General features: G+C 45.3%; 1 protein-coding gene across 1 annotated transcript; it reads left to right on the top strand.

Annotated features, from left to right (window-relative positions):
* Positions 1–10,303: 10,303 nt before the first annotated feature.
* On the top strand, positions 10,304–11,239 carry LOC119858199 (olfactory receptor 51G2-like). Its single transcript, XM_038408228.2, has one exon. The coding sequence runs from the start codon at positions 10,304–10,306 to the stop codon at positions 11,237–11,239; it is 936 nt and encodes a 311-aa protein (XP_038264156.2).
* Positions 11,240–24,810: the final 13,571 nt, after the last annotated feature.

The following is a 24,810-nucleotide window of genomic DNA, read 5'->3' as shown; positions in this document are numbered from 1 at the left end:
GTGCCTTCTGGCCTTGGGATCTGCCCAGTAGTGTTAATAGCACTGCTCTACTGCATGCAGTGTTGTACTGATAAATATGTTACAGATTGACAGGCTCTCGAACTCTACAATAAGTGGGCATATTGCTAAGTGCCGTAGAGAGATTTCAGCTCTGTGTGCCTCATAAGGATGGTCTGGGGCATTGGGTGCAAAAACTGAACTCTTCCCAACACCCCTTGGTGATAAGGCCTGTCATTAGCACAGCCTCCTTTGACAAGGAAGTTCTGGGCCCCTGCTACAGTTTGGCAGTAAAAGGGGGAATTAGGACGTGCTTTCAGAGAGTGAAGGATCTGGGAAACATTGCCTGGCTTAGCAGAGCCCTGCTGGGCTGTCCCCGGCTCTGATCCTGATCCCCACCCCCTCCATGAGCACTGAGAGCCACTCTAGAGCTGCAGATAGACCTCACACCCTGCATCCACATTTCCAACATCACCAAGTTTGGGGGTAGCTGGATCTGGGGGAGGCTTTGATCACATCCCTTTCTATTAAACATGTGCATGGCCTTGCTTAACTGTGGGTGCATGTCTCATGCCTAAACATGAGAAAAGACCTTCTGAACTGTGCCTCAGGCACCAAGTGACTCTGCAAGCCAGTCACTGTTATGTTGGCTCTCTGTGGTGTAACCATATTCCTTACAACTGGAAACCACAGTTGAAGCAATAGTAAGGACCAGAATTATCAGATCCACAGAGGAACATGATCTGACGAGTGACAAACATCTACAAGATCTTTATCAAACATTCTTAAAACTACAATAGCCATATGGAAGAATCAACACAGCTTTTCAAAGGGAAATCATGCCTCTCCAATCTATTAGAATTATTTGAGGGGGTCCTCAAACATGCAGGGTAGAGGGATCCAGTGGATATATTGTACTTGGAATTTGAGAAAGTGACAAGGTCCCTCACCAAGGCTCTGAAGAAAAGGAAGCAGTCCTGGGAGAAGAAGGAAGGTTCTCTCATAGATCAGTAACTGGTTAAAAGATACAAAGCAACGGGTAGAAATAAATGATCAGTTTTCAAAATGGAGACAAGTAAACAGTGGCATCCTTCTGGGGCCAGTACTGGGAGCAGTGTTGTTCAACATATTCATAAATGATCTGGAAAAAGGGATTAACTGTGAGGTGGCAAAATTTGCAAATGAGACAAAATTACTGAATATATTTAAGAGAAAAATAGATTTTGAAGAGTTACAAAGCAATCTCACAAAAGTGGGTGACTGGGCAACAAAATGGGAGATGAAATTCAGTGTTAAAAACTGGAAAGCAATACACATCAGAAAACATCATCCCAACTATACATACAAAATGATGGGGTCTAAATTAGCTGTTAGCACTCAAGAAAGGTTTCAGAGGAGCAGCTGTGTTAGTGTGGAGAGTTCTCTGAAAACGTCCACTCGTTGTGCAGCAGCAGTCAAAAAAGCGAACAGAATGTTAGGAACCATTAGGAAAGACATAAATAAGAATACAGAAAATAACACATGCCTCTATATAAATCCATGATACGCCCACAGCTTGAGTACTGTGTGCAGTTCTGGTCACCCCAACTCAAAAAAGATATATTAGAATTGGAGTAGGTACAGAGATGGGCAACAAAAAATGTTTGGGGATCTGGAACAATTTCCATATGAGGAGCAATTAATAAGACTGGGACTTCTCAGCTTGGTAAAGAGAGGATGAAGAGGGGTATGATAGAGGTCTATACAATCATCTGTGGTGTGGCGGAAGTGAATCAGGAAGTTTTATTTGTCTCTTCACAAAACACACCAACCAGGGGGTCACCCATGAAGTTAATAGGCCGCACATTTAAAACAAATAAGAGAAAGTACTTCTTCACACAATGCACAGTCAGCCTGTGGAACTCATTGCCAGGAGATGTTGTGAAGGCCAAAAGTATAAGTGGGTCAAAAAAGGAACTAGATAAGTTCATGGAAGATAGGTCCATCAGTGGCTCTTAGCCAAGATGGTCAGGGATGCAACCCCATGCTGTGGATGTCTCAAAACCACTGACTGTCAGAAGATGGGATCAGATGATGGAGGGTGGATCTCTTGATAATTGCCCTCTTCTATCCATTCCCTCTGAAACACCTGGCATTGGCCACTGTCAGAAGACAGAACACTGGGCTAGATGGACATTGGTCTGAATCAATATGGCCATTCTTCTGTTCTTAAATTGTTCCTCTGATGGATGGGCTGGTGGAGACAAGCCTTTTCCAGGGGCTCCCTCTGTTATAAAGCTGGTGTAGCCACCCTATCAGACATCCATGGTAGGGTGACCATACTTCCTGTTTTGGCCGGGACAGTTCATTTTTTAAGCTCTCTCCCAGCCACACCAACTTTTTTTTTAATTTCAAAAGGAGCCATTTCTCTTGGTTGTTCTTGGTGACTTGATCAGCTGGGAGGAGGAAATGGGACAAATGCCCACTTCTGTGAAAAACGTGGGGAAGTGGGGAATGAAAGAATATTCGGGGAAGGTGAATGAAGAAGCCAACCCCCGAAACAGGGTGAGATGGGGTGGGGGAGAGGGAAGATCTGTGTTCCAGCCAAAGATGACAGCTTCCTAAGCCCTGGGTGGGCTCCTGTAGGGTTCCAGCCACATGCAACAATCTCGTGTGAGGGAGGGAGACATCCTTGGTTGAGCAGCTGAGGGTCTCCAGTTTTCTCATTGGTAAATACGGTCACCCTGAGATCCTGTTCTGCACAGGATGCCAATTTGGGGCAAGTGCTGCCAGCTAGAGGTGTGGTCCTATAGCATGAGGGACAGAAGCTCATGGGTTAAGCAAGAGCTGGGCTGGAAAACAAAGTTTTTTTCACTCCATGAAAAATTTTGACCCAAAGTGAAGTGTTTCCTTTTCATTCACTTTTTTGGGCTGAGTTTTCACAGTAACAGGATGATTTTAATCTGAAAGCTCAGCTGCCATGATGCTGCCCAGCTGCAACTGCCTGGATCTCCAAGAGAAACTAGAGTCTTTTCATCTGCCTCGTCCTCATAACATAATTGAAGGTTGGACTGACTGAGTCTATGGCTGCACCCTGCACTTCCCATCTCTGTGCAGCCCTCTTCAAACTATACAATGCCTCTCCAGCAGATCCTGCAGGCAGTGGCTACTGTGACTGGCCCTGGTAGCACTTCTCTGATGAACCTGTGCTAGCAGGGAGCTGGAGAGGGTCCTAGAGCAGGTGTGGATCCTTCATCATCCTTTTCATTCCTCAGGGAGAAGGGAAGGAAGCCCCCCACCCAGAACAATCCAAGGGAAATTTCCATGTGGTGAGCGTTGTGGAATCTCCCTTCCCTGGCCTGCATGTTGGATTTGTAATGCAGGACAGGGGGCTGCCGGGGAGAAATTTGGTCCTATGTTATTATTATTATATTATATTTTATTTCAGCAGGATAACAGCTGTGACAGCATGATCGTTACCACTCAGCCACCTTCGAGGTAGTCCTGTGACTAATTGGAACTATACGAACAGTGATGACAAGCCCAGATACAAAGAATAGAGCCTGCAGCACGGCTGACATTGCACTCTAGTTGGGTAGCATGAGCACACATTCCCTGTGATTTGGTCTCCTGCCATAGGTCATGAGAGGGGTTAAAGCTGGTGCACACTTAGCCAAGCATCTCAAAAAGAAAAGGAGTACCCGTGGCACCTTAGAGACTAACAAATTTAGTCTTCTCAGCCCCCCAATCTGAAGCAAATACTCACCAGCAACCACACACACACAACAGAACCACTAACCCAGGAACCTATCCTTGCAACAAAGCCCGTTGCCAACTCTGTCCACATATCTATTCAGGGGATACCATCATAGGGCCTAATCACATCAGCCACACTATCAGAGGCTCGTTCACCTGCGCATCTACCAATGTGATATATGCCATCATGTGCCAGCAATGCCCCTCTGCCATGTACATTGGCCAAACTGGACAGTCTCTACGTAAAAGAATGAATGGACACAAATCAGACGTCAAGAATTATAACATTCAAAAACCAGTTGGAGAACACTTCAATCTCTCTGGTCACTAGATCACAGACCTAAGAGTGGCTATATTTCAACAAAAAAGCTTCAAAAACAGACTCCAAGGAGAGACTGCTGAATTGGAATTAATTTGCAAACTGGATACAATTAACTTAGGCTTGAATAGAGACTGGGAATGGATGAGTCATTACACAAAGTAAAACTATTTCCCCATGGTATTTCTCCCCCCCCCCCCGTTCCTCTGATATTCTTGTTAACTGCTGGAATTAGCCTACCTTTCTTGTCACCATGAAAGGTTTTCCTCCTTTCCCCCCCCTGCTGCTGGTGATGGCTTATCTTAAGTGATCACTCTCCTTACAGTGTGTATGATAAACCCATTGTTTCATGTTCTCTGTGTGTGTGCATATAAATCTCTCCTCTGCTTTTTCCACCAAATGCATCCGATGAAGTGAGCTGTAGCTCACGAAAGCTTATGCTCTAATAAATTTGTTAGTCTCTAAGGTGCCACGGGTACTCCTTTTCTTTTTGCGAATACAGACTAACATGGCTGCTACTCTGAAACCAAGCATCTCAGGTTCCCAAATGGCCAAGTGGCTCCCAAGGGAATGTGCAGGCATGCTTCATATATACAGGTGCCTCCCTATCTGAACAGATACTGTCTGCTGCCTATGCCACCTCTCAGATAACTCCTTGTCCTTTACGGTGAAGACCTCAAGCATCAGTGGCTCCACGTCAAGCAAGAATTGGGTAAGTTGGTAGGTTTCACTGTCTTTAAAATGTGAAGTGAAGCGTAAAGGCTGCAGGCTGGCTCCATTCTGGATCCACTCTGATGGGGACCCGGGCAGGCCGAGGGACTTCAGATTTCCCCAGCTATGTCTGAACATGTCAGTGTGAAGAGCTTCTCAGCATTGCGAACTCAGCAACATGGCTAGAGCCCAGAAATAGGCTCTGCCAGCATGTAGCTCCAGTGTTGTCTCTCCACCTCCCTGGGGGGTGACTGAGAGACGGCTTTTCTTCTGCTATTGCTTCTTTTCCAGAAGCCTGGTGTTAAAGTAAGAAGAGCCAGGCTAGTTTCACCTAATACAGCCATAGCATAAATACTCCAATAGTCAACCCAATATAGCTCCACTGCAAACATCCCAAGAACTGGATTTTACAAACACATTAATTATGGCAGCTCTGCTCCATGCCTGTCCCAATGTCATTCCAGTGTGTGATGTATTTTATGAATTCAGGAAATAGACATTCAGAGAGAGAGAGAGAGAGAGAGAGCAATAGACTACATTTGTGTGTGAAATGAGGTTCCATTTCCATGAATACTCATGCATTTGACTTTGAATCCACTTCTTGTAAATCCACATCATGGTGGAAGTAAGAGGTGCTGGGGTTACTGTGTACTAGAGATTTCAGAGTAGCAGCCGTGTTAGTCTGTATTCGCAAAAAGAAAAGGAGTACTTGTGGCACCTTAGAGACTAACAAATTTATTAGAGCATAAGCTTTCGTGAGCTACAGCTCACTTCATCGGATGCATTTGATGGAAAAAACAGAGGAGAGATTTATATACACACACACAGAGAACATGAAACAATGGGTTTATCATACACACTGTAAGGAGAGTGATCACTTAAGATAAGCCATCACCAGCAGCAGGGGGGGGAAAGGAGGAAAACCTTTCATGGTGACAAGCAAGGTAGGCTAATTCCAGCAGTTAACAAGAATATCTGAGGAACGGTGGGGGGTGGGGTGGGGTGGGGGGGGGGAGAAATACCATGGGGAAATAGTTTTACTTTGTGTAATGACTCATCCATTCGCAGTCTCTATTCAAGCCTAAGTTAATTGTGTCCAGTTTGCAAATTAATTCCAATTCAGCAGTCTCTCGTTGGAGTCTGTTTTGAAGCTTTTTTGTTGAAGGATAGCCACTCTTAGGTCTGTGATCGAGTGACCAGAGAGATTGAAGTGTTCTCCAACTGGTTTTTGAATGTTATAATTCTTGACGTCTGATTTGTGTCCATTCATTCTTTTACGTAGAGACTGTCCAGTTTGGCCAATGTACATGGCAGAGGGGCATTGCTGGCACATGATGGCATATATCACATTGGTAGATGCGCAGGTGAACGAGCCTCTGATAGTGTGGCTGATGTGATTAGGCCCTATGATGGTATCCCCTGAATAGATATGTGGACAGAGTTGGCAACGGGCTTTGTTGCAAGGATAGGTTCCTGTGTGGTGTGTGGTTGCTGGTGAGTATTTTCTTCATATTGGGGGGCTGTCTGTAAGCAAGGACTGGCCTGTCTCCCAAGATCTGTGAGAGTGATGGGTCGTCCTTCAGGATAGGTTGTAGATCCTTGATGATGCGTTAGAGAGGTTTTAGTTGGGGGCTGAAGGTGATGGCTAGTGGCGTTCTGTTATTTTCTTTGTTGGGCCTGTCCTGTAGTAGGTGACTTCTGGGTACTCTTCTGGCTCTGTCAATCTGTTTCTTCACTTCAGCAGGTGGGTATTGTAGTTTTAGGAATGCATGATAGAGATCTTGTAGGTGTTTGTCTCTGTCTGAGGGGTTGGAGCAAATGCGGTTATATCGTAGAGCTTGGCTGTAGACAATGGATCGAGTGGTATGATCTGGATGAAAGCTAGAGGCATGTAGGTAGGAATAGCGGTCAGTAGGTTTCCGATATAGGGTGGTGTTTATGTGACCATCGCTTATTAGCACCGTAGTGTCCAGGAAGTGGATCTCTTGTGTGGACTGGTCCAGGCTGAGGTTGATGGTGGGATGGAAATTGTTGAAATCATGGTGGAATTCCTCAAGAGCTTCTTTTCCATGGAGAGACTGGTGAATTGGAATTAATTTGCAAACTGGATACAATTAACTTAGGCTTGAATAGAGACTGGGAATGGATGAGTCATTACACAAAGTAAAACTATTTCCCCATGGTATTTCTCCCCCCCACCCCACCCACCACTGTTCCTCTAATATTCTTGTTAACTGCTGGAATTAGCCTACCTTGCTTGTCACCATGAAAGGTTTTCCTCCTTTCCCCCCCCTGCTGCTGGTGATGGCTTATCTTAAGTGATCACTCTCCTTACAGTGTGTATGATAAACCCATTGTTTCATGTTCTCTGTGTGTGTATATAAATCTCTCCTCTGTTTTTTCCACCAAATGCATCCCATGAAGTGAGCTGTAGCTCACGAAAGCTTATGCTCTAATAAATTTGTTAGTCTCTAAGGTGCCACAAGTACTCCTTTTCTTTTTGTGTACTAGAGAGTGAGAGCTCAGGGAATGAATATTTTCTATACTGACCCCAATGCCTGTTACCACTCCGGATACAGGCTACAGACTGACAGAACAGAACGTGAGAAGAACCCGTTAGCTATTAACCCAGGGACAGAGGAGTTACTGGACTTTTGTTGGCAGACAAACAACTGATTGACGGCTGAGATGCTGCGATCTCTTCAGGTTCTGAAGAAATCCACACGACAAACATGACACTGTAAGTCACACTCTGATATGACAATGAGAAATCATCTCTGAAGGAAGATCCGAGGGGAAACAATGGGTTGACGTGTGTGTACCAAAGTACAGATGTGTAAATATTATGCCAGAACTTTTAATTGTAATAAAAATATTACACACTACTTTCATGACATGAATAGATGTTGAGAGCCTGCTGCAGAGTTGTTGCAATCTCTAAGGCAAGGAGCAGTGGTAACTTTGTGCTTAATGTCTTTGAGTCTATAAAGTATTTCAGAAGTACTCCAAATAGTATTCAAAATGGGTTTGTGCTATTCACACTTTGTTCAGTAAACAGTTGTACAATACTGTCTCCTGGTAACTGACCAGAAGCTGTTTCTAACAATTACATTCAGGGTCATGTTTCATAGTAGCAGCCCTGTTAGTCTGTATTCGCAAAAAGAAAAGGAGTACTTGTGGCACCTTAGAGACTAACAAATTTATTAGAGCATAAGCTTTCGTGAGCTACAGCTCACTTCATCGGATGCATTTGGTGGAAAAAACAGAGGAGAGATTTATATACACACACACAGAGAACATGAAACAATGGGTTTATCATACACACTGTAAGGAGAGTGATCACTTAAGATAAGCCATCACCAACAGCAGGGGGGGGAAGGAGGAAAACCTTTCATGGTGACAAGCAAGGTAGGCTAATTCCAGCAGTTAACAAGAATATCAGAGGAACAGTGGGGGGTGGGGGAGTGAAAGTCCTTCAACAGAAAAGCTTCAAAAACAGACTCCAAGGAGAGACTGCTGAATTGGAATTAATTTGCAAACTGGCTACAATTAACTTAGGCTTGAATAGAGACTGGGAATGGATGAGTCATTACACAAAGTAAAACTATTTCCCCATGTTATTTCTCCCCTCCACCCCACCCCCCACTGTTCCTCTGATATTCTTGTTAACTGCTGGAATTAGCCTACCTTGCTTGTCACCATGAAAGGTTTTTCTCCTTCCCCCCCCTGCTGCTGGTGATGGCTTATCTTAAGTGATCATTCTCCTTACAGTAAAAAGAAAAGGAGTACTTGTGAATACAGACTAACAGGGCTGCTACTCTGAAACCTCTCCTTACAGTGTGTATGATAAACCCATTGTTTCATGTTCTCTGTGTGTGTATATAAATCTCCCCTCTGTTTTTTCCACCAAATACATCCAATGAAGTGAGCTGTAGCTCGCGAAAGCTTATGCTCGCATTCAGGGTCATGAACACAATCCCTCTGCAATATCTGGGTAAGACTTTCCAAAAGTCCTGAGAGAAAAGAACTGATAGTTTGTATTTCAGCAAACACTAGGGCTGAAAAGGGGAGTTTGCATGTAATTTATGCCCATCACCTGTTACAGGAGCACGACTGAAGTAACTTGCACACTCAGTTTGACATTAGTGCAAACCTAGTGTTTGCATATTCACACTTTTGTGATGCCGTCCCTTCCCCCGCCCAGCTGAAGTAACTCTCTGTGTTACCTTGTAACTTGCTAAAAATCTACAGACCCTGACATGGGGACGGGATGCAGATCCTGTGAGGATGTAGAGAAGCCTATAGGATGATCGAATTCTCTGGATTCAGTGGACATTAGCCAGGCAAAGCACTTCAGCTTCTCTTGGGGAGATTCTTGGGGGTCAGAATTTATCACCGGGAGCATTTGGTAAGGGAAAGTTAATAGAGCCCAGTTCTGATTGAATTTACAGATGCAAATCTGGAGTGACACAGTTGAAGTCAATGCTATTGAATTCGGAACCTGGCCCTAAGAATTTATCCCATGTACTACAAAGAGGCAGTGGCATAATTTGAACACTCAGCAGTGGAGAAATAAAAAATATGCATATAATGAGGCAATAAAACATGTTTATACATAGTTTCAATGCAGGAACGCTATATAGAATGACTGTTTTCACCATGTCCTTGCCATGTGTTTACCATGTGATACATATGATACAATGGGTCACACTCAAAAGTGGAGGGCCAGAAAGGCTGTCTTTAGGAAGGTTGCAACTGTAAAATCACACAGTGCTCAAGTAGGCTGTGGAACTCAGAGCCACAAGATACCAATGGGGCCAAGAGCTAAATAGGATTCAAAGAGAGACTGGATGTTTATATGGGTAACCAGAAAGTCCAATTACAGTCATAAGGATTTGTTTTTAAAAGTCTTGGAAGAGCTCTAAACCTTCCAGATTTACATCACAAAATATTTATTAGAGCATAAGCTTTCGTGAGCTACAGCTCACTTCATCGGATGCATTTGGTGGAAAAAACAGAGGAGAGATATCTTGTTCAGATATCTCTCCTCTGTTTTTTCCACCAAATGCATCCGATGAAGTGAGCTGTAGCTCACGAAAGCTTATGCTCTAATAAATTTGTTAGTCTCTAAGGTGCCACCGGTACTCCTTTTCTTTTTGCGAATACAGACTAACACGGCTGCTACTCTGAAATCACAAAATATGTCTAACTAGTTGGTGTCAGGGGGAAACTTTCCCTAGGAGCAGGTTATCTCATAGCTGCGTATAGCAGGGCTTCTTCCACCTTCCTCTATATCATCTGGAACTGGTCACTGGATACTGGGCTAGATGAACTGCAGGTCTGATCCACTCTGGCAGTGCCTATCTTCCTATTGGTGCTGCAAATCCAAGACTATGTATTTGCTGATCTTCCTTAAGCTTTTGGGAGTCTCTCAAGTGGCACTGAGAGCAGAAAAATGTCTCATTAAATATCATCTAGTCTCCTGTTCTTTTTCCTTTTAGGAAGTAAATCTCAAAACTCTTTGGAATGGCCCAGTCCATTATGTCAGCTGCGAATGACACCACATTCAACTCTGCAGTGTTCCTTCTCACTGGGATACCTGGGCAGGAAGACATCCATATCTGGATTTCTATCCTCTTCAGCTTAATGTACATTATTTCGATAGTAGGAAATTCAGTCATTCTATTCATTATAAAAACAGATCCAAGCCTCCATGAGCCCATGTACATTTTCCTTTCCATGTTGGCTGTCACAGACCTTGGCTTATCGATATCCACCATACCGACAATCCTGGGCATATACTTTTTTAACTCTAGGGAGATAAGCCTTAATGCCTGTTTTGCCCAGCTGTTCTTCCTCCACTTTCTTGCAAAAATTGAATCTTCCGTGCTCTTGTTGATGGCCTTTGACCGCTTCGTTGCAATCTGTAACCCGCTGAGATATGCTTCCATCTTAACCCTGCCGAGAATAGCCAAGATGGAGTTGGTGTTTGTGGTAAGAGGGATGGCGGTAGCATTACCATTCCCCTTTCTCCTGAAACGGTTCCAATATTGTCGAGCCAATGTCCTCTCCCATTCCTTCTGCCTGCACCAGGATGTCATGACGTTGGCTTGTTCAGATATTACAATCAACACCATCTATGGCTTGTTTACTACACTCTTCACATTTGTATTGGACTCACTGCTCATCTTCCTCTCTTACATGATGATCCTCAAAACAATGCTGAGCATCATGTCCCACATGGAGTGCCTCAAGGCCCTGAACACCTGCGTCTCCCACCTCTGTGCCGTCCTGCTCTTCTATACACCAAACATCAGCCTGGCTGTGATACACAGATTCTGGAATAGCTCTTCTCACTTACTTAAGATGCTCCTGGCATACATCTACCTGCTGGTCCCACCCCTGATAAACCCAATTGTGTATAGCATGAAAAGCAGATATCTTCGTGTGAGGATAATCAGGGCCTTTGCAAAATGAAGGGTCAGTTCTACACCCAGCTCCAGCATGTGTGACAGAGGAGAGAAAAAACATGAGTGACGGCCATGGCCACCTATTCCATCCCAGTTCCTTTTTCCCTGAGACTCCTCTCTTTGCCTCATCTCTTCTCCCAAGGCCCCACCCCTACTATTCTCCTTTAACTGAGACTTTGCTCCCTCTTCTGGCTGGAAGCCAGAGCCGGGCCATGGAAAGAGGTGCCCAGAGAGCCACAGCCACTGTGAGGTGTCCCAGACCCCCCACATTTTACCCCCAAGGATGTACAATTCAGGGAAATTGAACAGTCTGGGGTTCCTCACAGCAGCCAGTGCTTGCGGAGCAGCTCTTACCATGGCCTGACTTGGCCTGGCTGGAAGGTGGAGCACTGGGGAAGTGGAGAAGCAGGGGGCAGGGCTTAGTGGGAAGAGCTGGTCTACAGGGTGGGACTTCAGAGGAAAAAGGGGAGTAGGGGATGTGGCAAGTCTGAACAAATGTCACCCCAGCAAGCAAGACGGTGGGGATGTTCCTGAGCAAAGGAGGAAGATGGGGCCGGAGGATCGGAGAGCCTGTGTTTTGGAGAAGACTAAATTAATGTGACCCCACAAAGGGGGCTCCTCTTTTAAGTATTCCAGGCTGAGAGTAAGTCACTGCAAGGATCTCAGAGGGAAGGTCAGCATGCCTGCAGGGCCACCTTAGGCCTGAAGGAGGCACCCTGAGGTGGCATCTGTGCTCAGGGACTTGCCCAGAGTGTGCTGTGCTCTAGGAAGCTGTTACCAATGGGAGTATATGTGATGTAATTGACATGAACTGTGACCATATTGATCATTGTTGCAACCAAGGTCCTATAGTGGCACCAAATATTGTAAAGCTTGTTGTGTAAGGTGTCTATGAAAAGGTTATGATTTGCTGGTTATGATTATGCTGTCTGTATTCATGTATTCTTATTATATTTAAAGTTATAATTATTGGTTCTATGCTGTCTGTATTTCAAACTTTGCTATACTTCTGGGTGACACCCCAGACAATTTGGTATTAGCACTACCTAGCCTGCTTGATGGCCGATTAAGGACCCTCAGCTATACAATTGACCCTTTGAGAGAAGGCAGGTACACCTTGTGACTCAGCAAGGCAGGAAGGGACATGCCTATGGACAGAACTGGTTTTTCCATGTCGTGTGCTGGGAAGCTTGTGTTTGGAATTAGAGATTATAAAAGGCAGCTGCATCTTCTCCATTTTGTCTTCAATCCTGCTCCTTACCCCTGGAGGAACTTTGCTACACTGAAGCTCTTCAATAATGGACTGAATGACCCACCCAAGCTGTGGATGGACTCCAGAGACTTGATTTAATCCATCACTGCTACAAACCTGAACCAAGAACTTTGCAATTGCTGTTTGTAATTGATTACTTTGACCAATTTTAGCTCTCATCTATATTTCTTTCTTTTATGAATAAACCGTTAGATTTTAGATTCTAAAAGATTGGCAACAGCATAATTTGCGGGTAAGATCTGACATGTATATTGACCTGGGTCTGGGGCTTGGTCCTTTGGGATCAGGAGACACTTTTTTCTTTCACTGGGGTATTGGTTTTGATAACTGACATAAAAATAAAGGAAAGGATAAACACTTTTAAAATCCCTCCTGGCCAGAGGAAAAACCCTTTCACCTGTAAAGGATTAAGAAACTAGGATAACCTCGCTGGCACCTGACCAAAATGACCAATGAGGAGACAAGATACTGTCAAAAGCTGGAGGGAGGGAGAAACAAAGTCTCTCTCTGTCTGTCTGTGTGTGTGATGCATTTTCCAGGAACAGATCAGGAATGGAGTCTTAGAAGTTAGTAACTAATCTAGCTAGAGATGCGTTAGATTCTGTTTGTTAAAATGGCTGAGAAAATAAGTTGTGCTGAATGGAATGGATATTCCTGTCTTTGTGTCTTTTTGTAACTTAAGGTTTTGCCTAGAGGGATTCTCTGTGTTTTGAATCTAATTACCCTGTAAGGTATTTACTATCCTGATTTGACAGAGGCGATTCTTTTTAATTTTTCTTCTATTAAAATTCTTCTTGTAAGAAACTGAATGCTTTTTTCATTGTTCTTAAAATCCAAGGGTTTGGGCCTGTGGTCACCTATGCAAATGGGTGAGGATTTTTATCAAACCTTCCCCAGGAATGGGGGTGCAAGGTTTTGGTGAGGATTTTTGGGGGAAAGACATTTCCAAATGACTCTTTCCCAATAATAAACCCGGTTAGACATTTGGTGGTGGCAGCGAAAGTCCAAGGGGAAAAGGTAAAATAATTTGAACCTTGGGGAAGTTTTAACCTAAGCTGGTAAAAGTAAGCTTAGGAGGTTTTCATGCAGGTCCCCTCATCTGTACCCTAGAGTTCAGAGTGGGGAAGGAACCTTGACATGGTGGCAGAGCGGTAGGATTAACTTGAAATCAATTTGAGATATTTTGAACCAGAAACACAGATTTTAAAAGGGATTTTTTTTCCTTTGGGCTGCTGGAAAGCAGGTTTCCAACTGAAAGCAGTTAAGAGTTTTTTTCTCTGCTTTGGGTCAGAGGAGAGACAAAAGGGAATTGTTTTTGTGGGCTGGAGTTTTCCCTTCCTAAAGGCAGGGTAGGTTTCAGAGTAGCAGCCGTATTAGTCTGTATTTGCAAAAAGAAAAGGAGTACTTGTGGCACCTTAGAGACTAACAAATTTATTAGAGCATAAGATTTTGTGAGCTACAGCTCACTTCATCGGATGCATTTGGTGAAAAAAACAGAGGGGAGATTTATATACACACACAGAGAACATGAAACAATGGGTTTATCATACATACTGTAAGGAGAGTGATCACTTAAGATAAGCCATCACCAGCAGCGGGGGGGGGGGGGGAAGGAGGAAAACCTTTCATGGTGACAAGCAAGGTAGGCTATTTCCAGCATTTAACAAGAATATCTGAGGAACAGTGAGGGGTGGGGGGGAGAAATACCATGGGGAAATAGTTTTACTTTGTGTAATGACTCATCCATTCCCAGTCTCTATTCAAGCCTAAATTAATTGTATCCAGTTTGCAAATTAATTCCAATTCAGCAGTCTCTCATTCGACTCTGTTTTTGAAGCTTTTTTGTTGAAGAATAGCCACTCTTAGGTCTGTTATCGAGTGACCAGAGAGATTGAAGTGTTCTCCAACTGGTTTTTGAATGTTATAATTCTTGACGTCTGATTTGTGTCCATTCATTCCTTTACGTAGAGACTGTCCAGTTTGACCAATGTACATGGCAGAGGGACATTGCTGGCACATGATGGCATATATCACATTGGTAGATGCGCAGGTGAACGAGCCTCTGATAGTGTGGCTGATGTGATTAGGCCCTATGATGGTATCCCCTGAATAGATATGTGGACAGAGTTGGCAACGGGCTTTGTGCAAGGATAGGTTCCTAGGTTAGTGGTTCTGTTGTGTGGTGTGTGGTTGCTGGTGAGTATTTGCTTCATATTGGGGGGCTGTCTGTAAGCAAGGACTGGCCTGTCTCCCAAGATCTGTGAGAGTGATGGGTCGTCCTTCAGGATAGGTTGTAGATCCTTGATGATGCGTTGGAGAGGTTTTAGTTGGAGGCTGAAGGTGAGTCACAAAGTTCACTCCTCAGGCCCTTCGTTACCAGCACTCCCAGCTATCTTCGAGACACCACTGACTTCCTGAGGAACTACAATCCATCGGTGATCTTCCTAAAAACACCCTCCTGGCCACTATGGATGTAGAAGCCTCTACACCAACATTCCACACAAAGATGGACTACAAGCCGTCAGGAACAGTATCCCCGATACTGTCACGGCTAACCTGGTGGCAGAACTTTGTGACTTTGTCCTGACCCATAACTATTTCACATTTGGTGACAATGTATACCTTCAAATCAGCGGCACTGCGATGGGTACCCGCATGGCCCCACAGTATGCCAACATTTTTATGGCTGACTTAGAACAATGCTTCCTCAGCTCTCCTCCCCTAATGCCCCTACTCTACTTGCGCTACATTGATGACATCTTCATCATCTGGACCCATGGAAAAGAAGCTCTTGGGGAACACCATGATTTCAACAATTTCCATCCCACCATCAACCTCAGCCTGGACCAGTCCACACAAGAGATCCACTTCCTGGACACTACGGTGCTAATAAGCGATGGTCACATAAACACCACCCTATATCGGAAACCTACTGACCGCTATTCCTACCTACATGCCTCTAGCTTTCATCCAGATCATACCATTCGATCCATTGTCTACAGCCAAGCGCTACGATATAACCGCATTTGCTCCAACAGAGACAGAGACAAACACCTACAAGATCTCTATCATGCATTCCTACAACTACAATACCCACCTGCTGAAGTGAAGAAGCAGATTGACAGAGCCAGAAGAGTACCCAGAAGTCACCTACTACAGGACAGGCCCAACAAAGAAAACAACAGAACACCACTAGCCATCACCTTCAGCCCCCAACTAAAACCTCTCCAACGCATCATCAAGGATCTACAACCTATCCTGAAGGACGACCCATCGCTCTCTCAGATCTTGGGAGACAGACCAGTCCTTGCTTACAGACAGCCCCCCAATCTGAAGCAAATACTCACCAGCAACCACACACCACACAACAGAACCACTAACCCAGGAACCTATCCTTGCAACAAAGACCGTTGCCAACTCTGTCCACATATCTATTCAGGGGATACCATCATAGGGCCTAATCACATCAGCCACACTATCAGAGGCTTGTTCACCTGCGCATCTACCAATGTGATATATGCCATCATGTGCCAGCAATGCCCCTCTGCCATGTACATTGGCCAAACTGGACAGTCTCTACGTAAAAGAATGAATGGACACAAATCAGACGTCAAGAATTATAACATTCAAAACCAGTTGGAGAACACTTCAATCTCTCTGGTCACTCGATCACAGACCTAAGAGTGGCTATACTTCAACAAAAAAGCTTCAAAAACAGACTCCAACGAGAGACTGCTGAATTGGAATTAATTTGCAAACTGGATACAATTAACTTAGGCTTGAATAGAGACTGGGAATGGATGAGTCATTACACAAAGTAAAACTATTTCCCCATGGTATTTCTCCCTCCCACCCCCCCCCCCACTGTTCCTCTGATATTCTTGTTAACTGCTGGAATTAGCCTACCTTGCTTGTCACCATGAAAGGTTTTCCTCCTTTCCCCCGCCTGCTGCTGGTGATGGCTTATCTTAAGTGATCACTCTCCTTACAGTGTGTATGATAAACCCATTGTTTCATGTTCTCTGTGTGTGTGTATATAAATCTCTCCTCTGTTTTTTTCCACCAAATGCATCCGATGAAGTGAGCTGTAGCTCACGAAAGCTTATGCTCTAATAAATTTGTTAGTCTCTAAGGTGCCACAAGTACTACTTTTCTTTTTGCGAATACAGACTAACACGGCTGCTACTCTGAATTCTGGACTTTGTAACCAACCTACAAAACACCCTCTGAACCTCTCTAGCCCTTGCTAAAGAAAACCTACAAGATGCTCAAAAAGAGCAAACATGCCAGATAAACATGCCAGAAAGCATTCCTTCAAAGTAGGGGACCAGGTCTTAAAGGCGCTCCAGGCCCATAAAATGGAAGCGTCATGGGAAGGGCCATTCACGGTCCAGGAGCGTCTGGGAGCTGTTAATTACCTCATAGCATTCCCCACCTCCAACCGAAAGCCTAAGGTATACCATATTAATTCTCTAAAGCCCTTTTATTCCAGAGAATTAAAGGTTTGTCAGTTTACAGCCCACGGAGGAGATGACGATGAGTGGCCTGAAGGTGTCTACTACGAAGGGAAAACTGCTGGTGGCGTGGAAGAGATGAACCTCTACATGACTCTTGGGAATATGCAGCGACAGCAGATCAATGAGCTGTGCACTAGCTACGTGCCGACGTTCTCAGCCACCCGAGGACTGACAGAACAGGCATACCACTCCATTGACAGAGGTAATGCTCACCCAATTAAAGTCCAACCTTACTGGGTGTCTCCTCAAGCTAAAACTGCTATAGAACGGGAGATCCTGGATATGTTATTGATGGGTGTAATTCGCCCCTCTGGCAGTGCATGGGCATCTGCAGTGGTTCTAGTTCCCAAACCAGATGGAGAGATACGTTTTTGCGTGGACTACCATAAGCTAAATGCTGTAATTCACCCAGACAACTATCCAATGCCATGCACAGATGAACTATTAGAGAAACTGGGTGGGCCCAGTTCATCTCTACCTTGGACTTAACCAAGGGGTACTGGCAGGTACCGCTAGATGAATCCGCCAAGGAAAGGTCAGCCTTCACCACCCATGTTGGGCTGTATAAATTTAATGTGCTCCCTTTCGGGCTGCAGAATGCACCCGCCACCTTCCAAAGACTTGTGGATGGTCTCCTAGCGGGATTAGGAGAATATGCAGTCGCCTACCTTGAAGATGTGGCCATATTTTTAGATTCCTGGGAAGAACACCTGGAACATCTACAAAAAGTCTTTGAGCGCTTAAGGGAGGCAGGACTAACTGTTAAGGGTAAGAAGCGTCAAATAGGCCTAAGCAGAGTGACTTACCTTGGACACCAGGTGGGTCAAGGAACTATCAACCCCCTACAGGCCAAAGTGGATGCTATCCAAAAGTGGCCTGTCTCAAGATCAAAGAAATCCTTCCTAGGCTTGGCCGGTTATTACAGGCGATTTGTACCGCAATACAAGCCAAATCGCCGCGCCACTGACAGACCTAACCAAAAAGAAACAGCCAAATGCCGTTCAGTGGACCGAAGAGTGTCAGAAGGCCTTTAACCAGCTTAAAGCGACACTCATGTCTGACCCTGTATTAAGGGCTCCAGACTTTGTCAAACCGTTCCTAGTGACCACCGATGCATCTGAGCATGTGGGAGCAGTTTTAATGCAGGAATCAAGAATTCCACCCTGGAGTGTTTCTCAGCAAGAAGCTGTCTGAGAGGAAAAGCAACTGGTCAGTCAGTGAAAAAGAATGTTATGCCATTGTCTACACTCTGGAAAAGCTACGCCCATATGTTTGGGGACGGTGTTTCCACCTGCAAACTGACCGTGCTGCGCTAGAGGGCTTCATACCGCCACAGGAAATAACAAAAAACTTATTCGGTGGAATTTAGCTCTCCAAGATTTTGATTTTGACATCCAACACATCTCAGGAGCTTCTAACAAAGTGGCTGATGCACACTCCTGTGAAAGTTTCCCAGAATCAACTGGTTAAAATCGTCCTTGAGATGTGGAAAATATTGTTAGTCTTTATATACTTGGTAGTATATTTACAGGTGCATGTGTCTTATTAACTCTGTTTTTTCCTGGAGTTCCAGAAAGAAATCCCAGCCAGCGTTTCACCCTACCTGTGATTTGGGGTGTGTGTCATAAATATAAAGGGAAGGGTAAACACCATTAAAATCCCTCTTGGCCAGAGGAAAAACCCTTTCACCTGTAAAGGGTTAAGAAGCTAGGATAGCCTCGCTGGCACCTAACCAAAATGACCAATGAGGAGACAAGATACTTTCAAAGCTGGAGCGGGGGAGAAACAAAGGGTCTGGGTCTGTCTGTGTGATGCTTTTGCCAGGGACAGAACAGGAATGGAGTCTTAGAACTTAGTAAGTAATCTATCTAGAGATGCGTTAGATTCTCTCAAGGTTCCTTCCCCACTCTGAACTCTAGGGTACAGATGAGGGGACCTGCATGAAAACCTCTTAAGCTTACTTTTACCAGCTTAGGTTAAAACTTCCCCAAGGTGCAAACTATTTTACTTTTTGCCCTTGGACTTTTGTTGCCACCACCAAACATCTAACCGGGTTTATTATTGGGAAAGAATCGTTTGGAAACATCTTTCCCCCAAAAATCCTCACCAAAACCTTGCACCCCCCCTGCCTGGGGAAGGTTTGATAAAAATCCTCACCCATTTGAATAGGTGACCACAGGCCCAAACCCTTGGATCTTAAGAACAATGAAAAAAGCATTCAGTTTCTTACAAGAAAAATTTTAATAGAAGAAAAATTAAAAAGAATCGCCTCTGTAAAATCAGGATAGTAAATACCTTACAGTGTAATTAGATTCAAAACACAGAGAATCCCTCTAGGCAAAACCTTAAGTTACAAAAAGACACACAAACAGGAATATCCATTCTATTCAGCACAGCTTATTTTCTCAGCCATTTAAAGAAATCAGAATCTAACGCATCTCTAGCTAGATTACTTACTAAATTCTAAGACTCCATTCCTGTTCTGTCCCCGGCAAAAGCATCACACAGACAGACAGACAGACCCTTTGTTTCTCCCCCCTCCAGCTTTGAAAGTATCTTGTCTCCTCATTGGTCATTGTGGTCAGGTGCCAGCGAGCTTATCCTAGCTTCTTAACCCTTTAAGGGTGAAAGGGTTTTCCTCTGGCCAGGAGGGATTTTAAAGGTGTTTACTCTTCCCTTTATATTTATGACAATAACCATTCATTTCCGTAAGGAGTGGTGCTAGTGGTGATACAGGGAAACTGGAGTGTCTGAGGGAATTGCTTAAATGATTTCTGGTTAGCGAGTGGGGTAAAACTGAAGTTCTCTCTGTTTGTCTGGTTTGGTGTGCCTTAGTTGTGAAGGACCCACAGCCTTGGGCTGTGACTGCCCTGCTCCAAGCAATTTGTCCTGAATTGATACTCTCATTGGTGTCCCATCAGAGGCCGTATTGTTACAGCATGTCAGCCCAGCCCCCAGGCTGCTCTAAACTCCACTGTGGTAGGGTGAGAACAGGCCAGTGAATCAAACCTCTCCTTGCCATCCTCAATCTCTACAGCGCAGAGGGGAGATCTGCTGGTATAGCAGAGAATCCAGCCAGGCCTGTCACCACTCTGGTGACTGGAAGTCTGGTTCTGTGGTCCAGACACTGCTCTGTGACTCAGGACTGCTGGGTTTGATTCCCTTGCCATGTGTCACCATGGCCAAGCCATTGGCTGTCTCTGAGCCTCTGCACAGCTGGATAATAGCCCTGCCCTGCCTCACAGCAGTGGCAAGAGGATAAAGACATTCCAGGTGCTCAGATACTCTGAGATCCGACAATCAGGGCAGTGTCAGGGTTCCACAGAGCATCACCTTTGACATTTATCTATAAAAGGCTTCTTACAACAGCCTCCTGTGACAGCTGGCCTCCGGGAAGCGCCATGGTTCCAGCACCTTAGTGTGTGTGACAAATTTGGGGGTGCTCGGGGGTGAGAGTGAAGGGTAGGTAGTGGATTTCGGAGGGGAGTGATAGAGTGTCAGAGGGATACCAGAGGTTTCAGCACAGTCACCCGATCGATATTTGCGACGCGTTGAGGCTTAATAGGTCTAACTGCCAAACAATGGAGCATGTGTCATTGGGGCCTCATCTTAGATGTCTGGCTGAGAGAAAGCAGTCTCGGGGCAAAGGTCAGTTTCACACCTCAGCTCTGTGACAAGGACATGGCTGAGCACTATGGTGACTGGGCCTAGGCTCACACAGGTCACAGCAAAGGCTGCTTCCACAAGAAAGGAGACAAAAGATGGGAAGATGCTCTCAGAGACACAGAGAAACTAGGCTGGGTCCCAAGAGCTCCTTAGCTTTCCTAAAGAAAGTAAGATGGGCCAGCTCTGTTCCTCTATCTCCAGAGCAAACCCTGTCTAACTCAGCTCATAGTGAGACGTGAGATAGATGAGTGTGGACATGTGACAGCTGTCTGTTATTTTAAAACCATTTTCTGTAATGCTCTGTGCTATTTGACAATAAATCTTGTACTTTTAAGGAGGCTGGGGTGGTCACAAAACCCCTTAAAGGGAAGAGACTGTGCTGTCCAATTGAACCTGCTTGGTGATAATCTTTTAGCATAGATGAGGTGTTGTTTCCAGCTGGAAGAGTGGGACAATTATGAGACTCCCCCCAAGAGAGGAAAGGACCTGGTTAAGAGGGTAAAGAGACCATATATCCCAGTTTTACAGTGACAATCCCGATTCTTCTTGGCCAGTATATAGCTTTGTTGAGTGCTTATCAGGATTCACAGGAGCAACTTGTTCAAGTTGCATCCAAGATAACATTCCACTCAAGACAATTATTAACTGGGTCCAAAAAAGAATTATATAAGTTCATGGAGGTTAGGTCCATCAATGGCTCTTAGCCAAGATGGTCAGGGATGCAGCCCCATGCTGTGGGTGTCTCTAAAACTCTGCCAGAGACTGCCAGAGGATAGGAGGAGACAAGGGCGGATGGGTCACTTAATAATTGCCCTGTTCTGTTCCTTCCATCTGAGGTTACTGCACTGGCCACTATCAGAAGACAGGACACTGGGCTAGATGGACATTGGTCTGAATCCATATGGACATTCTTCTGTTCTTAAATTGTTCCTCTGATAGATGGGCTGGTGCAGAGAAGCCTTTTCCATGGGGATCCCTCTGTTGTAGGGCTGTTATAGCCACCCTAACAGATGTCCATGATAAGGTGACCATACTTCCTGTTTTGGCCAGGGCAATTCCTTTTTTAAGCCCTCTCTCAGCCTCCCTGACCTTTTTATTTTTTTCCCCTCCAAAAGGAGCCATTTGTCCCGATTGCTCTTGCTGACTTGATCAGTTGGGAGGACAAATTCCCACTTCTGTGAGAAAAGTGGGAAGTGGGGAATGGAAGAACATTCCGGGGAGGTGATGGGAGATGTCAGCCCCAAAAAGGGTGAGGCAGAGTTGGAGGGGAGAATGTTCAGCATTCCAGCCAAAGTGACAGCCTCTTGAGACCTAAGTGAGCCCCTGTAGGGTTCCAGCGACGGTCAACAGTCTCGTATGGGGGGAGAAACTGGGGGTCTCCAGTTTTCTCCTTGGGAAATATGGTCACCCTAAGGGGGTGCTCTGCATGGAGGCCAATGGGGGATGAGTGCTGCCACCTAGGGCTGTGATCCTGTAGCATGAGGGAACTGGATGGAGCTAGAGGAAAACAAGAGAGTTTTTTTCCCCCCATGAAAAATGCTTTGTGCTGTTTGCTAATAAACCTACTAGTTTTAAGGAGAGTTGGGGGTGACTCTATAGCTCTGGTCACAAGCATCCCAGATGGAAGAGACTGAGCTGTCCAATCAGATCTGCTTGGTGATAAGCATTTAGCATAGATGGAGTATTGTTCCAAGCTCAAAAAGTGGGACAATTGTAAGACTCCCCCCAAGATAGGAAAGGACCTGGTTTAGAGGGTACAGAGATGATATATCCCGGTTTTATTGTGGCAGTCCCGATTTTTCTTGGCCAGCGTCTATGCTTGTTGAGTGCCTGTCAGCATTCAGAGGAGCAACTTGTTCAAGTTGCAGTCAAGGTACGATCCACTCAAGACAATGATTCATAGCCCTGGTCTACACTATGAGTTTAGGTTGGATTTAGCAATTGGATTTAGATCAGTTTAGCCCTGCACCGTCCACACTACGAAGCCATTTTTTCCAACTTAAAGAGCTCTTAAAACTGGTTTCTGTACTCCTCCCCGACGAGTGGATTAGCACTGAAATCGACCTTGCTGGGTCCAATTTGGGATAGTGTGGACGCAATTTGACAGTATTGGCCTCCGGGAGCTATCCCAGAGTGCTCCTTTGTGACCGATCTGGACAGCACTCTCAACTCAGATGCACTGGCCAGGTAGACAGGAAAAGGCCCACAAACTTTTGAATTTCATTTCCTCTTTGGCCAGTGTGGCAAGCTGATCAGCACAAGTGACCATGCAGATCTCATCAGCAGAGGTTACCATGCAGTCCCAGAATCACAAAAGAGCTCCAGTATGGACCGAACGGGCGGTACTGGATCTGATCGCTGTATGGGGAGGGGGAGACGAATCCGTGCTATCACAACTCCATTCTAAAAGATGAAATGCCAAAATATTTGAAAAAATCTCCAAGGGCATGAAGGACAGAGGCTATAACAGGGACCCACAGCAGTGCCGCATGAAACTTAAGGAGCTCAGGCAAGCCTACCAAAGAACCAGAAAGACAAACGGCTGCTCCGGGTCAGAACCCCAGACCTGTCGCTTCTATGATGAGCTGCATCATAGAATTCTAGGGGGTGCCCCTACAACTATCCCAGCCCCGTGCGTGGACTCTGTCAATGGACTCTCACACAACAGGGATGTGGATTTTGGGAATGAGGAAGATGATGATGAGAAGGAGGTTGAAGCACAGCAAGCTAGTGGAGAAACCATTTTCCCCGACAGCCAGGAACTGTTTCTCACCCTGGATCTAGTACCCCCTCAACCCACCAAAGGCAGGCTCCCGGACCTAGAAGGCAGAGAAGGGACCTCTGGTGAGTGTACCTTTGTAAATATAATACATGGTTTAAAAGCAAGCATGTTTAATGATTAATTTGCCCTGAAAACTTGGGATGCATTTGCGGCCAGTACAGCTACTGGAAAAGTCTGTTAATGTGCATGGGGATGGAGCGGAAATCCTCCAGGGACATCTCAATGAAGCTCTCCTGGATGTACTCCCAAAGCCTTTGCAAAAGGTTTCTGGGGAGGGCAGCCTTATTCCGTCCTCCATGGTAGGACACTTTACCTTGGCAGGCCAGCAATACGTAGTCTGGAATCATTGCATAACAAAGCATGGCAGTGAATGGTCCCCGTGTTTGTTGGCATTCAAGCAACATCCATTCTTTATCTCTCTGTGTTATCCTCAGGAGAGTGATATCGTTCATGGTCACCTAGTTGAAATAGGGGAATTTTATTAAGGGGACTTTCAGAGGTGGCCGTTCCTGCTGGGCTGTTTGCCTGTGGCTGAACAGAAATCATCTCCGCGATGCGGGGGAGGGAGGAAGCAATCATCTCAGAGAATTGTGTGTGTGTGTTGGGGGAGGGGGGGAGGAAGGTGGAGGGTTAGTTGGGTTTGTGCTGCACATTAACCAGAAAACCTCAGCACCTCCTTTTAAAGGGCCTACCCAATGGGTGCTTGGTATGGGAAATGAGGGCACTGCTGTTTGAAACCATTCCCACATGTTAGGAAGGCTAAAGAAGCCAAAAGACTGGGGCTTACCATGGCTGCCTGCAAGCTGAATTCTGTTGTCCGCCAGCCCTGTGTGTGTGATCTCTCACACCATACCGGCAGGCCTTCAATATAAGAGGTAAAATGCAACCTTGTAAAGAAAGCACATGTGCTATGTAATGTTAACAGCTTGGTTCACCATGAAAGAGTCAACCCATTGTTCTCTAAAATGTCTCTTTTTAAAGACTAATCTCCCTTTTCTCCCTCCCGCAGCTGCAAATGTTTCATTGTTCCACGTATCATCTCCATCCCAGAGGCTATCAAAGATTAGAAGCTGAAAAAAACCGCACTCGCGATGAAATGTTCTCTGAGCGCACGCAGGCCTCCCACGCTGAAAGAGCCCAGCACAATGCGTTGAGGGAGACAATGTCAGAGTCCAGGAAAGCACAAAATCAACGTGAGGACAGGAGGGATGAGCGAGAGGAGAGATGGCGTCAGCGTGATGACAGGAGGCAGGATGCAATGCTGAGGCTACTGGAGGATCAAACTGATATGCTCCGGCATATGGTTGAGGTGCAGAAAAGGCAGCAGGAGCACAGACCAC

This window comes from Dermochelys coriacea, chromosome 1 (genome assembly GCF_009764565.3).
Source record: "Dermochelys coriacea isolate rDerCor1 chromosome 1, rDerCor1.pri.v4, whole genome shotgun sequence".
Taxonomy (NCBI): Eukaryota; Metazoa; Chordata; order Testudines; family Dermochelyidae; genus Dermochelys; species Dermochelys coriacea.
Note: the sequence above shows the minus strand (reverse complement) of the source record. Positions and strands in the feature narration are given on the sequence as shown.

Excerpts from the sequence above, each read along its gene's own strand:
- LOC119858199 (XM_038408228.2), top strand. The coding sequence starts at position 10,304 with ATGTCAGCTGCGAATGACACCACATTCAACTCTGCAGTGTTCCTTCTC.